The following is a 15496-nucleotide window of genomic DNA, read 5'->3' as shown; positions in this document are numbered from 1 at the left end:
CCCAAGATGCTGTGAAGGCTCTGTCAGCTCTTGACTCCACACCTCTTTTAAGGCCTGGTTATTTGAGAAGGTCAGCAGCAGTAGGGTGCAAACAGCCAGGATTTGCTGCTTAGGACAGCAATACCACCTGGATGATGAACTCTCAGAACCAGCCAACTCTCCCCAAGCCATCTCATGCATCCTGCAAGTGTGTCCCCCAGCTCCCGCTATCTCACACAGATCAGGCAGTGACCATGCCAGGCACTTCCTCCTGTCATGAGAAGGCCCCCACAACCAAAGGAGCCTGGCTCCAGGGCTGGAGACCCCAGCCTGGATGAGTCTGACCCCAGTGGAGCAGGTCTCCCTTGGCCATCAACGCCACTCTCCTCACCTTCTTCTCATCCCTCTTCTGATGCTCCTCATCTCCAGTCCAGTTTCCCCACTCTTCCGTGGGAGCCTTCCAGTCAGAGTCCAGATCAATCACTGAAGGGTCACCTATTAGGGCAAGCAGACAAATGAGTTACGTTCAAATCCATACTACTTTCCAGCCTCACGTGAGTAGCACAAATGCTGCAAAAATACCTTCCTGCTCGTCATCTTCCTGCTTGACCGTGTGATGTCTGGATGTGCATGTGTGCACATCTTAAATGCATTAAAACATTTACAAATTTATTTTAAAAATGTATTAAGACGTATACATTCACTGCCAATTCACAATTAGTGACTGCACTCTTCAGGACAGGAGAAAAATTGAAGAAGGGCAGAAAAGCACATACAGAAACAAAAGCCCTTCCAGCCTGCACTTCAAGAAAGCAAGCTTTACAGAACTAATAGTGTATCTTGTCAAACATCTCCTTTTAATTTTATGGAGAAGGATTGAGGCATATCCAGAAAACAATGGTAACAATGTCCACGTTATTAATTGTTGTCTTCCCTGATGGGGGAGACGCCAGGAGAAAAAAGGAGTCGAATGGGACTTCATGCTTCTCAGTCTCCAGATAGGTGTTTATTAATTCTTATCTAAGGCGTACAAGCCACTGCCATGGCCAGACATAGCACAGAGCAGAGAATGCAGCAAGAAGACAACTTACCAAGATTTCACAGCCTTTTTAAGGTAAATTACCCAATGAAGACTTAAAACGCAAGATATTTTCACTTTTTTACCAATGTCCAACAAGTTCCTAAATCACGTAGACAGAAACTGTGGAATTTTGTATCCAATCATCCCAGACCACTATTGCTGCAAAATATGGAGTTAGTGAAGAAGGAGAAAGAAGGTTTTAACTACAACTTATCCTCCATTTTGAGGTTTTCTACTTTTACCTATTTACTATGCAAATAGACCTAAAAACTCTAAATTTTTCACCCTGTGATAATCTCACATAGTATTCTATCACCTAATTCACACCATTGTAGATTCAAATTCTTCCCAGAGGCTAGGCAAATTTTCCCATGGACAAAGGCCAAAACCAGTGTTGTTCAGGGGAGTAAAAGTCTTCAAAACAGGCAGAGAAATATTCTCTGCATTCTGGGTTCCCACACACTGGCAGACACAGCAGGCTCTTCCATTCACTGCAACACACCATCCTCTGGGCGATTATTTGTAAGGAAGAGTAATATTAGCAAAGGATTTGTGCATTTGTTATTGCTCTCATTGGTGTTTTCTTTCTTACAAAAAACAGAACCAAGTACATTCTCAACTTCACCATGCTTTTCTATTTCCTTTTCTTGAATGTAAGCCAGAATAGCACCATCCCAGCACTGTTTTCCAAACCTCCCTAAGATGCAACTCTAAATAGGCACGAAATAGGTATCACCTACCCAGCATCAATTCTGATCATTTCATGGGAGCTGGGCAAAAAGCTTTTCAAAATCTTTTAGTTTTCTCTATCTTTCAGCATCTGGTACCTTTGAAAATCTGGCTGCAAGCCCTCAGCTGCCTCTCCTCACAGCACTGGCAAACTGTGCTCAGGCAAGAAGGCAAAACAGACCAGTTTAATTCCTTCACCCAAACTGAATGAGGCGCAAAAAAGCAGATAAATCGGCCTAAGATGTTGAAAGGACTACTTGATTACTTTTTAACAATTTGAATGTAACAATCTTAAGTCTTATCCTAGCAGGAAGAAAGACTTTAAAAACATAACATATAATAGTAACTCTTGGCTGATTACTTCTCTTAAAAAAAAAAAAAATTCCAAGCTGGATGGAAAAACTTCTACTTGAAGCAGGGCCAAAACCAAAAGCATGCTGGGAATGATAAAAGAAAACTCTTTCCAGAATGTTGCTCTGACCAGTTTACTGCCAAATGTAATAAACATGATTATAAACATTGTTTAAGTTTCTCAGTTTAAAATCCATGCCCTCTATATAGACAATGTCTTTCCTTCTTCAAAAGGGAAAGGAACAGCTAATTTTGAATGCATTCCCCGATAAAATTCCAGTCCAAAACAGAATTCAATCTCCTGAGATGCAAGGCAGCAGCTCTGCTGATGGATGCTCTTGTGGGTGTGCAAGCAAAACAGACCATAGCTTAACAAATGGAAAGCCACAACTGTTGTTTTCACCTTTTTAACTTCTGATATCTCAAAAAGTGCATTTGTCTGTATACTTCTAAACATGAGAATAGTTTTGATGGCAAACTGCTTGCAATGGGCTTACATTAATGCTTCACCCTTATCACATGTGGGCATGAAACAGCTAAACAGCGGTGACTCTGCCTCATCTCAGAATTACTCTTTGCAAAGCATTGTGTCCCAGGGGTGTTAAAAATCAACTCAGACTAAAGTTAAGGGAGGTATAAGATTCTTTATAATTTGCTGGATTTGATGGGGAAATCAGATTAAATGTACTTTTCCCAAAGCTCTGTCTTAAAATCTCTTCTCTTGTGTAGCATATTTCTCTTCTACAGTGACATCTCCCACAGTGTCGTTAAACTTTGAATGCTCTCTAGTATTTTTAAATCAGCAACTGATTCTCCTTGGGTCATCAAGCCTCTCACAGGCTAAAACTGATCAGAAGTTTCTGTGAACATAAACACTAAAAGGAATGTACCATGCAGCAGCACATCCCCCTATTCCCCATGTGTGTTTAGCCCTGACAGAGGTGATATCCCTGACAGAGGTGATATCTCTCTCAGCACCAGTACAGACCAACATCTTGGCAATTCCTTCTGTTCATTTTGACAAAAGCAATGCTGTTAAATGTCATTTTCCAGCTAAGTTCTTGCTTGCAAGCCACCTCAGTCCTCCAGCAAACTCCACCCAGACACATCTGTACTTTTCTGTTGGCAGCAAACATTTGCAGTGTGCATTTCAAGGCCAAGGTAGTTTCCATGTACCCCATGAAATGAAAACACTTTTAGATCCTGAAAGGCCCAACACTGAAGGTGTCTTCAGAAACTGGGGAGGCTGCCAGCAGCTCTGCAGGCAGAAAGTCCATCCCAGCACCAACTACCTAAATGCCCCTGGTCTCCAATCTCTCTCCTGTGTAATGAGGAGGAGCAGATGGCTGCACCCTGGGGGCTGTTGGGGAGCAGGCAAACAGGGCCCCACAGCAGCAGGATCTGGTCAAAGGGGACAGTCAGCAAGTTCCCTGTGCCTGCTGATAGATAGGGTGGAGTACAGGCTGAACCTAATTATCTGGCCTGGAAAACGAAACTGGAAAGTACTGCAGAAAAACTCAGTCTGTGTCACCGAGAAGAGGATTAAAAATTTTCTAATCCAGAGTTGTACATTTGGTTTCTATCTACCAGTATCTCTCTTGGCATGCTGTCCCTCAATATGGGCAGCAGAAACCTAAGGGAGGTTCATCTGGCAGGGCAAACCTCTCAGGAAGTTGCACATTGTCCATGGCATTGAGCTTTTCTGTGGCTGCTGTAGAAAACCCATCCCTTTGCAAAGGGCAGTTGACTGAGTAATGAACATACACCCAAATCCTTGCCAAGTCATCACTTGTAGACCAAGTGTAATACATCCAGTTGAAATGGGTAGAAAATTTCCAGTCTAAAGCTTGCATTTCTGTGTTACAGGTCAAAATTATTGCCACCAATAGCTGGGTGAAGGAATCCCTTATTTTGCACCTTCCTTCAGCATAACTCAGTAGAGGCAAAATAGCAAATAAACCCCAGACTGAAGACTTCTTTTAATGGATAAAAGCTACTGATTCCCATAAAACAAAGGAATTAAACTTGATTTTAACCCTGGAACAGAAGGAAGGTTGGGAGTCAGGAGACATAGGATCAGGAGACATGGGAGTTTTTTTAAGGTTCTGGGGAAAATTTGCATTGGCAGTCAAGAAGGACTCATTGGGAAGATGCCAAGACACAGGTAAAAAGTGACTCTCATGGTCGTGAGACGTTGCATTTGCAAAGCAGCATGTGGGATTTCTGAGATTGCACTGTGCTATTGCCAAAGCGCAGGTCCACTTCACTTGGAAGCAGATGCATGGGATAAAATTAGTATTCCCTTGCCTTAGAACCAGGCACAAGTGCTCTAAAACAGCCCAGCCGGCCTCATTGTGTGGGTTACATGTTTTATAACAGCAAAACCAGCCACAGCTTGAGATGCATTCTGTGGGACAGCAAAGCTGAAGTATATAAATGTCACCAAACGGGCAGTGGCAGATATGTGGCATAGGTATATAAAAGGAGTACTGGGAAACACATGCAAGTAAAGCTTCCAAGGCAGAGGCAGGAGGATCAAGAACAACCCTGCAGAAGAAGCAGGAAAGGTGCCTGGCAAAAGCAGAGCATTTTCCGGGCTCAAACATAAAGTGAATTATGCCAGGACCAGAAGAGGTTCGCCCCCCTTTCTTTCTCTTTGTGACAGGAATGAAAGGTGGGTAAACACTAATGATGAGCAGGGAAAAATGATGATGAAAAACTTTGGGGCCCCCTTCCCTCGTGGAAGAGTCCTGGCCACCTCAGCCTGCTGGTGGGACTAATGGGACAGCAGCCATCAGTGCTGACCATGTGGCTTCAACTCCAGGACACTGAATGCCCCCAGCTGACAAAGGCTTAGATTGCTACGGACTAATTGTTTGAATATGCAGAGACAATAACTGATGACAGAATGAGAATTTCAGAATCAATGAGGTTGGAAGAGGCCTCTGGAGATTGTCTAGTCCCACCCCACACCTTACAGACGGCTCAGCTACAGCAGGTTTCTCAGGAATGTAGCAATCAGGGTTTTGAATATTTTGAAGGGTGGAAAGTCTGCAGACTTTGTGGGCAAACAGTTCTGTTGCCTGACCACTCTCACCATAAAAAAAAAGCTTTCACTTATGGATAAGTGGAAATTCACTTCTTATCCATTGCCTCTTCCCCACTGTCTGGGCTGACCATATGCAACAACCCTATGCTCATACACAGGCATGGCTGGACCTGCTCCAGTATATCGCTGACTGGCTTGTACTGGGGAGCCCAGAAATGGACACAGAACTCCAGATATGACAATAATTAAGAATTAACCATGAGCAGCATGTATCATTAGTGAATGTCAACACAGCAGTGCGTTATTTGGAAACCAACCAGACTGACAGACTTTTAAATATTCCAAAAGTGACTGCCCAGTTCCCTTTACCACTAACTCCCTCTCTCCCTCTATGTATATATGCTTTCAGTTGTGCCAACACTCACGCCTCAAGGCTTTTGTAAGTGCGGGTGTTATTATTGTTGGTACTTCACAAAAGATAACCCCATGTGAGGCAGGGAGCCAGCCAAGGCAGCTCCAGCAGCAGGGGCAGAGGCAGGAGGCCAGCATGCAGCTCCTTCGGTTGTACCAGCCTGGCCAGAACAAAGAGACTCATTACATGTACTGCTCTGGATTTGATAAAATGACCCCAGCTCATATTTAGGCTATGAATGGTATTTTTTTTTTTTAGTTCCCAAGCCTGCAAGAGCTAATAGGCCATGTTTAACTGTCTAAGAGCTCATTTTGCCTGCAGCGCTGACCTTAATGCCAGCCATTACCTCATCTAAATTCAGGGAATACATGTTCATGACATGGCTCTCCCCTGCATCAATATCAAGGCTGATGATTCAAAGGCAAAAAAAAAAAAACAGGACAAAAAAGCAAGCTGTAAGACAGACAGAATCCTCCAAAAACTTCTGCTCTGATATTTGCAGAAGGAAGCTGCTGAGCTTGCTCCCATAGTTCTACTCTCAGGCAGATATGGAACTGCAAAAGCAGAGCCCTGTCTGCAACGGCAGATCAAGCCCAGAGTGTGCCAAGTCTGACATGTGCTAAGTGCAGTGCAAGGGAACGCTGCGGAAGAGCTGCCCACACTGCCTCCCTCCATCCCACGTGGGCACGACGGGCTCCAAAGTTGGAAGGGGCCAGGAACCCTTTGCAGCAACGCAGGGGTAAAGAAACACAGCACCAAGGGAAGGGAATGCTGAGGGTTGGGGGTTTAGTTTTTATTCTTTTTAAAGCAAACTGTGCTATTTATAAAATCACGGCCAAAATGATGCATTTGCTGCAGAGCTTCAGTTACCGCTGGGCAGAGAAGCAAGACAACCACAATCTTTTCTCCTTAATGCATTCCACCCCTCTGGGTTCTCCTGCAGTTAGGCAATCAGAGCAGCTAGAGCACGAAGAGGTTTGCTCAGCTCATCAGCCATCATTCCTGCAAGAGCAGGGAAAGGCCTCCCAACAACAGGGGTATATACAGATACTTCACTCAATCCTGACCAAAAGGTTGAGAGAAAAGGTCATCTAATACCCACACTGTTCATGTCAAATTATTCGAGCCACTCAGGACCCATGCTTGTCTTTCTTTTAAAACTAAAAAAAAAACCCATTACCAGTTATAGAAAGACTGAAATCCTGATTGCCACAGGTCACTGGAATTGAATTCTGCATCTGGATTCAGGGCATTTCCAAGGAAATTTAAAGTTTTGGCAAAGGTACACAGAGCTCGAGAAGCACCCTGTCCTCCCATGGCTCTCCCCCAGACACTTCACCGAGCCCAGGCTGTGGCTGCCTGGAAAAGTCCCACTCAGCTCCACCTTTCCACACAACAGCGGGAGGGAGGGAAACACAGTGCTTCGGTTATGAAAACCAAACACAACTTTGAACTCGTTTCACAAATTCAGTAATCTGAGCTGACTGCTAACACGTGGGGCTTTTTGAAACACAGAGCCCATCCTGCTGCTTCTGGCTCAGGAAGTCCCTGACCCACTCTCTGCAGGGTGTGGGGAGGGATTGCCCTGTGCTTGCCCTGTTCCTGTGCTTATCTGCTCGCAGCTGATAGCCGTGCAACTGCTGGAGAGAGGACACGGGAGCCTGCAGACAGCCTCCCTGCTGCTGCTCAGGAAATCTAATTACACTTTGCACCGGCATGTATGCACCAAAACAGACTGTACCTACTGCATTATTTGTTTGTCTTCCAAGGAAAAACATAAATAAAATGCACTTTCTTGCCTTTCTCAAGGGTCCCATTTGGACAATGGCTGCCCTGACCAAGCTCACAGCAGTTCTGGGCACCTGCCCAAAACCAGAACCATATTGGATTTCTCCCTGACCAGCAAGTGAGCCACATGGGAAGTGGACCCTGATGTCTGAGGCTTAGGGAATGGACTGAAGAGAGTTCCTGCATTAGTGCACTTGTCTGTCTACAGAAAAAGGGCAAAGAGACGTACCCTGTCCCTGCCACGCATCATCTGCTGGGAGGAAAGTTGAGCTGCCATGGCAACAGCATCTGGAAGGACTGTCCTCAGATGATTTACTCTTCACGTTATCTACACATAGGAAAGCATCTTCATTAAAAAATTAAATCAAAAAAAGCCCAAATCCCAAACCTAAAATATAATCACATAGGTATATTCACATTATTAAAACCAATTAATCATGCCCCTGTCTGCTTGCTATGTCACAATGCCAGGATGTTGTGTAATTTAAGCCACACATAATCTATGCTTCTCATCACAGTGTATTTATTCACAAAGGCTGGATGAGGACACTACATGTGTAACTTATTAGAAACAACTCACTCAGGAGTGGCTACACTAACAATATTCAGAAATGTAAACTTCTGGCATGTCCCTGTTGGGGACCTAAGGAAGGAGCTGTAGTTCCTGCAGAACAAAAGCTGCATCCAGAATATCCAGCTCCAACTTCCACTACCTTAAGTGAGAAGGCTTCGGCTCAAGCTAACAGAAATCCATAATTACCAAATTAATTGCTCCATGAAAGAAAACAGGTAAGTGTGCTGCTGGAGGAAAAAGAAAAAGTTGTTTTGATGATTACTTTCAGTAACTAAAGCAACAAGTAGGATTCACATACCTCCCACAATGACTCCCCTTAGCCACTTTCTAAGGCCTGTATATAACAGACTAGGGTTTTCTTCACATCTTTCATAAATCAGGAGGTTTTTTTCACATCTCTGATTTTTCTTTTCTTCCTTTTACCTAGTGAACTCTATGGTTTATGCAGTTGTGTATCAGTTCGATTTTTTGCTGCATAAATGCAGATGTTAACATGTATTTCTCCCTGTTGAGTACTTGTAGATTAGGAACTGCTTGAATCTGCTGACAAAGTGTCAGAAAATAGATGGTTAAATATGGCATATATTATATTAATTGCCTTATCTGGCCTTGGAAGCTAGTTTCAGCATTCTGGCTAACACCACACACGCTGTTTTGTGCACAGATGTCTATCTATATGTATCTATGCTTGTCTTTAGCATCTCTAAGAGATTCAGGATCAGATTTTGCACTCATCATCCAGCTAACCTTTCAGTCAAATGTGAGTTGCTGGTAGGCAGGGAATGTATGAACCAGGGGTGCTTGGAGTCAATCAGTGAGGACTGACAGTTGCAAAGATGCAAAGTGAAAGCCAGAATTGAGGCTTAACTCAATGCAAAGCACAGAGATGCTCCATCCTTCTCAAGGCCATGCATGGAGAGGCTCAAGCTGAAAATCCCTCGCTGTGCTGGATGGGAAGCTGCTGTCTAGGCAGCCTTTCCAAGCTGCACATTCACTCCCTCCCTCAGTCTGAAATTCTCTGAATTTGTTGGTTGTCAGAACACAACAGAAACCTTCTGTGTGAGTCAACCTAACAAAGAATCTGCAGGGGAGGCAATATTTTTTTTTATTTATTCCCGGATGAGAACACAAGTTTGGAAAGCACTCAATAAAAGGTTCTGATGTCACTCCCTAAAACACTGATGTGCTGGATTGCAGATGCAAGCAAGCTCTGCAAGGGAGAGTGACTAATGAGATGTGGCTCGGGGGAGAAGACTCCTGTGTGATCAGTGTGAGCCCCTTTCAGCCAAGCGGCTAAGAAAGTGGTAGAAGAATTCAGATGGAAGTACAATGAGAGGCCACTCACCTAAATCCCTGGAGAGATCTGACAATGTCCCAAAGGTCACAGGACAGGATTTTACATCTGCAATATCCCATGTTCCTGCATTTAAAATGCAAACAAACAGTAACCCAAAATCTGATATCACGTTCACAGTTTCTACCTCATGCTCCCAAGCTCATTACAGCCCTTCCATGTTCTCTCCACTCCAAGCCTGCATCCACTGCTGTTGCTAGGTAAGAATCAAGCAAGGAGAAATCACCTTTATGGACAGAGAGAGCCCAGCCCCATCACCACGTACACCTTCTCAGCCTTTCAGCATGCATGTCACACCAGCAGAGCACTTCTCTGGACCTAAATTCCTCACTCATCTGAACTGATGTCCCCTTTATGCACTGCTGGCAGAAGTTGTGATCAGTATTGGAATTTGGCCTTTTGAAAGCATTAGAGTAAAAATGGTACTAATGTCCTCCCTCATCAACCCTATACTTTTCAAGAAAAGGACTCTAGCAGAGAAGTTGACTCATGTGAGGGCAACCTTAAGAGCATTTTCTGAATCATCAGAGTACTGGATTACTGCTCCTGAAGGTGAGTCATCATGTGGCCTTATATACCATTCAATTCAGCCACCACGCTCAATTAATCACTGAGAACGTAGACAAAATCAAATGCTTTTGATATAGGAATACCCTGCTTTATCCTGCTTTGAAACACACGGATATACCCTGCAGCCTAACTCTGACCATACTCTGTGAGCATCCTCGGAGGGCAAGGCCTTGGCTGTAAAGGACACAAACACTAAATACCTGTGGGAAGAAAACAACTTGCACCCAGCAGGTAGTCTACAACACAAGGAATTCCTGCCGTAAGTACCCCTCTTTTCACATTGCTGGGAAATAAATGACAGCTACCAGGGTCCAAAGGGGGTGAACAACACTATGTGCAGGATGGATGTCAATGGGGCTACACTCTGACGAGGACACAGCAATTTGTGAAGTTTCCCCTCGGCAATATTGGAATGTCAACACTCACCTACGTTGGAGAAAACATCGTCTTCTGACCTGGAGGGTGCTGATTCTTCCCGTAGGGCTCCTGAGCCTTTCAGCATGGTCCCACACTCCACCTTGGCAAAGAAAGCACCTTTTCCACCACCACTGGTGTCCTCTGTGAGTGGCCACACCGCTCCCTTCTCATCCCAGTTGAAGGCTGGCTCAACCGCCGAGCTACCCTGGCATGCTCTGCTGGGGTCTTCTCAGGAATAAACATTACCACAGGATCATCATTATTTTTAATTACAAGTAAGAGTTTGTACAGGAGAGACAACAGAACAATGCCTGATCTAAACCCATCAGATGTTATGACTATTTCCAACTGAAATTATTTACAGATACAATGACAGTGAAGCAGAGTTCCTGGGATGGGACACTGAAGTGGAAAACAGGAAGGAAGGCCAATGTGAGAAGGAAGGCGCCACAGCAGCCTTGGGCATCCATCCCTGGAGGGGAGGCTCAAGGCCTCCAGAGTCCTGCTGGGGGCCCAGGGCATTGAAGGGAGAGAAAGAGAACAGCTGGACCTCCAAGGAAAAAGAAAGCAAACCTCTTGGATGTTGGTAGTTCAAGGCTGCTAGAGAAATCAGTGCCAGGCAAATGAATATTTTTAAAAGTGACAGTTATGTCCAACATTTTTGTTCCAAAGGACTTCTAAAGTGTTTTATGACCCCAGCCTTCAGAATAGCAAAGCATTTTTGGGAGCTCTGGTGAAGAGGAGACCACTGCTGACATCAACTCCACCTTCATACACCTTAATGCTGATGCTACTGTTTCTCCCCTGGCAGGGAGCATCAACCAGCACTCAGCAGGGTTAGGGCTTCTTCCTAGAAGATCAGATCTCACTACTCTGTGAATGCCCATGCTAACATGATCACTGGGTTCAGCATCCTGCACAGCCCAGGCTGCAGGATTGCACCAAGGACTTCTGGTACTTCAAATGAGACTTGGTGAACTGAGCCCGCTTTCCTGGGTCAGCAAAGCCCTCAACACCTGCATGACCTTAGGGTTAAACCCTGTGGGGTTCTGCATGTGCAGCTGGCACCACTGATGACAACAGGCCAACTTACATGAAGAAAGAAATGTGGACCTATTCACTTTGCTGGAGAGAAAGTGGAGACCTCAGCACCTCTAGCCTTTAAAGACCCTTGATAAACCAAGAGTTAAAAATCTAAACTCTTGATATTTAACTCTAGATAATCCAAATCATAAAGTGGTCCCAAGGTGCCTGTATATTTTTCTATTAAAATTTCCTGTTCCCTTACCCTTCAATTTTAATAGAGCATCTGAGAGCACTTTAAGAGCCTTATTGCAGACAGTGCACTAACTCACACATGTATCCGGTTACATGTCCCAATCCAGCTACCTCTCTCCAATATCCATACTCCTACCTTAGCTTCTAAATTACTCTACTATAATAAAGGTTATTTTGATCATTTTATCACAGATAATGAAAATGCTTCCAAATGACTTAATTCCATGACCTGCTTTCATATAGTGGTTATTACATATAACATGATTAGTAGAAATGTATATAGGCATAAGTGCACGGCAGACACCTTGAAATCCCTGGAGGAAAAATGTGCAGCGAGCACAAAGTGTTGTTTCATTTTATCTCATTAGGGTAAGAGTATATTCCTGCTATAGTTCTTTAGTCTAGTGGACTAAAGAACCTGTTTGAGCAAATTGCATGTGTTTTTATACGTCCATTATCAAAAAACTTCTTCTGTCAAGTCACGCAGACGGAACTAGCCCATGTGACACCAAGCCTTTAGCAGATCTCAGATCTAACAGACATCTGCTTTCAAAGTCCTGTGGGTAATGCTGTGTGTTTTAGTGAGAGCATGGAATAAAAGGCAAGCTCCCAAGTAAAAGCTCCCAAAGCTGTATTTTCTTAAGTAAATAGCCTCAGTAAGTGCACGGATTTTGCTGCCAAATGACAGACAGAGCAAACAGAAAGATGCTGGTGTGTAAGGAGGGATAACAAACCCAGCCAGATCAGGTGTGTGAACTGAGCCTGTACATTTACCTTTTTGTTTCAGCCTTTCCTTCCTTAAGTGTCTCTTTTCGCGGCTGCTGATCTTGGTCTGCCAAACTCCTACAACACAGAGAAAAGTTAATTTTTAAGCTATTAAAGAACTTTCTTCATTGCCTTTACTGCTTAACACCAAGGTAAGTAGCCATCTGATAGTTTCTGATTCTGGCTGTAAAAGAGGCATTAGATCTTGTGCAGCACCTCCCCTGTGTGCAGCCTTTGCATCCTCTGCAGAAAAGCATTACATAAGAAATCCCCATCACAAACCTGTCTGTCATGTCCTGACTCATGTAACTGTGCATATTCTTCTGTCCTGTGTGTCAGCCTGATGTGACACCCGTTCCCTTGAGGGACGTCACAGCAGAGCATCAACCACCTTGTATGTCTGACAGTGGGGAGAAGTTGATGAAAATCTTAACCATTAAATAAGGCTTCAATTTACAGGGTTCCTCTAGCCCTGAACCTACCCTAAGACTTGTTCTGCAATGTGGGCACCCTCTCTCACTCAGCTGGTTTACACACACATTCACTCACACCCATGGGTCCACATCCTTTCTCCATTCAGGCTCTCCATGACCCAAGAAGTCAGAGGAGGTGCTGGCAAAAATGGTTAATGAAGGAAAAAACACAGCCCCTGAAGCTGACCAAGACACTTCCTTTCTCTGAAGCATCCCTGAAGAACACGTGAAGCATCCCCGAGAAACACATGAAGGAGTTCAGCTGGCTCAGCCATTCAAAAAACTACAGATCCATTTGAAGAAAGCCTCTGCTGTGCTGCCTTCTCCCCCAGCAGCCTGACAGGCCCCGGGAAGGACTCTGGTCCAACAGCAGTGAGGGCTTCTCTTGCTCTCACCCTAATCACATTGTAATCTTTTAAGCCCAGAAAAGCTTAGAATTTGTTGTTTTCAATATAACCCTTGGTGGGGAGAGGCAGAGAGGGGCTCACAGGATGCAATGTATTTTCCAGTGAAATTCTAGCTGCCTGAGCCTTGCTGGCCTCTGCCAGATTTCTCTGCAGATCTGTTTGCAAACAAAAGTCTTGTCTCTGCTCACAGGTGTGCTAGAAGTTGGCTGTGAATTGCCCCAGCACCTTTACCAGCCTCAGTCATGGGCAAAACAACATGCTGCTCCATCTGTGTGGAGGCCACAGGATTAGGGTAAGAGCACAAAGAAGGACCCCGCTGACCACTGGGCCTCTGGCCACTTCAGAGATCCTTCCTCACCTGCAGATTTGCCCCCCCTGTGTAGGCAGTCAGGACCTGGGGAGTGTGGCAGGAAAGCGCATGGCCTATGTCAGAGACTGAAATGTTACGGTTTATGGTTTAAACATCTTTATGAAGGACTTTCGCCCATTACAGAAAAAGTGTATAATGAAGCTGCACCACCGAAGGCCACCCTGGATGGGCCTCCTGACTGAAACCCTGAACTGCGAGTTAAATGCCTAAGGCAACTTGAGATAAGGAAAGTGACATTATTGTTCAAAGCATCTGGAAGAGCATCCATGGCAGGGCCCAGACCACCACCTTCTGTGGAGGCCACAGCCCCAGGTTTATCTGCTGCCAGGCTTGCACAGACCCTGCACCAAAGAGGGAGGAGGAGAGATTGTGGGCGTGTGGCACAGGCTCTGGTCAGGGGCAGTGAACACCCACCCTCTGCTGCGCAGACCAGCTGAGCTGTGGGGCCCTTCACCCCAGGAAAGCCGCATCTATGGGACATCCATGTGAGGGACAGCAGAGGGGGTGTCATGGCCCATCAAATGTTCCCCCCCCAAAGGGGTCCCCAGACCCTGCACCAGAGCACTGCACATGATGCAACAAATCCACAGTGTTGCAAGGGAGAGTGTCAAACCTGCTCCTCTCAGGGGAGGTACCTGGGTGTTCCCACCTGGCCCAAACAGGATTCTATACTTTTAGGTGAGGGACCCTCACCACCAAGAAGACCATATGGAGGGAAGCCACAAGACATTGTTGGAACCCATAGAGGGGTGATGTGTTTCTACTTAATCTTTGTCACTCTCCCTGTCCCCCCCCACACCTCTTTCTTTCTTTCTATCTTTTCTCCTTCTTCTCTTTGCCTTTTTTACTGTTAAATAAAACATATAATTTTTTTGGTATCAACATCTAACCTCGTTTGGTTTTAATCATATTTTTGGGTATATTCAAATCTTTCAAAATTCTACCCATTTTATTCAGAGTGTTAGCTCTCTTTACTCCTCTGTAATTAGACCAGATTGCAACAGCCCCTGTCCATGTAGTTACACGTAGGAAGGAGCAGGTGATAGAAATAACTCTCAAACTGGCAGCTTTTCCTACTAACACAGAACTCTAGAATAGTAGAGAAGACCTCCCTTTTGACATATTTTATCCCATGTTACTATTTGGTCATATGCATTAGATAACAGAAGAATCTGATCTTTTGTTACCTTCCTCCTCTTGCAGTTTGTCTTTTTCCACAGAAAGTGGATCTTTTGGCACTTCCTTGTCCGAGCACTGGGTTTTCCTCTTCTTCTTAGGCTACAGTATTCATGAGATACACGGCAGAAAGATAAAACAAGTATTTGTTACATTTCATCCAGAAGAAAAAAAGTCAAGGCAGTAGTTTCAAAATGGAGGCAACCCATGATACTCAGAAAGAGCAGGGGACTGCTGGATTCTTTAAGTGTGTGCAAAAGCCTTCCTGAGCAGATTTAATTGCAAATTCCAAACAAATAAATGCTATTGCTTTGGACCTACAAATCTTATCTGCTAGATTAGAAAGTTCACATTTTAATTCAGGTGCCTGCTCTATAGTAAGACTTGCATTCATCGTTCTTAAGTCCTAATGTTCTTCCTGTGAAGGAGGAAAGTCTAAAGTATTTACCCACTTTAAAATCCAGAATGCTGAAATCAAGAGTTAGGATCCTGTCAATGCTTTATAAAAACCCCCAACCCCTCACACACACACACACACTGCCCCCCAAACCATGGAACAGCCTGTTTTTAATGAAGGCATCTGTAGTTTACACTAATCTGAAAGGGCACAGGAGTAGCTGAGGCCATTTTCATACAGCTTGATGAAACAGGAGCGCTAACCTTAAACCATCAATTTTGAATGCTCTAGTTTGAACACAGTGGTTCTTGACTTTTCCAAGGTGG

General features: G+C 44.5%; 1 protein-coding gene across 1 annotated transcript in view; it reads right to left on the bottom strand.

Annotated features, from left to right (window-relative positions):
• The window catches only part of LOC125323482, a 31463-nt gene that overhangs the window by 4769 nt on the left and 11198 nt on the right, over positions 1–15496 (bottom strand). The window contains exons 3-8 of the mRNA XM_048298496.1: positions 14785–14875; positions 12357–12425; positions 10314–10529; positions 9309–9383; positions 7619–7717; positions 371–474 (exon numbers count right to left, since the gene is read on the bottom strand). Of these exons, the coding sequence (XP_048154453.1) occupies positions 371–474; positions 7619–7717; positions 9309–9383; positions 10314–10389 (354 nt within the window). The 5' untranslated portion in view covers positions 10390–10529; positions 12357–12425; positions 14785–14875. The remainder of the gene's footprint in view (positions 1–370; positions 475–7618; positions 7718–9308; positions 9384–10313; positions 10530–12356; positions 12426–14784; positions 14876–15496) is intronic.

This window comes from Corvus hawaiiensis, chromosome 3, assembly GCF_020740725.1.
Source record: "Corvus hawaiiensis isolate bCorHaw1 chromosome 3, bCorHaw1.pri.cur, whole genome shotgun sequence".
Classification (NCBI taxonomy): domain Eukaryota; kingdom Metazoa; phylum Chordata; class Aves; order Passeriformes; family Corvidae; genus Corvus; species Corvus hawaiiensis.
This window is presented reverse-complemented; position numbering and strand designations above follow the sequence as displayed.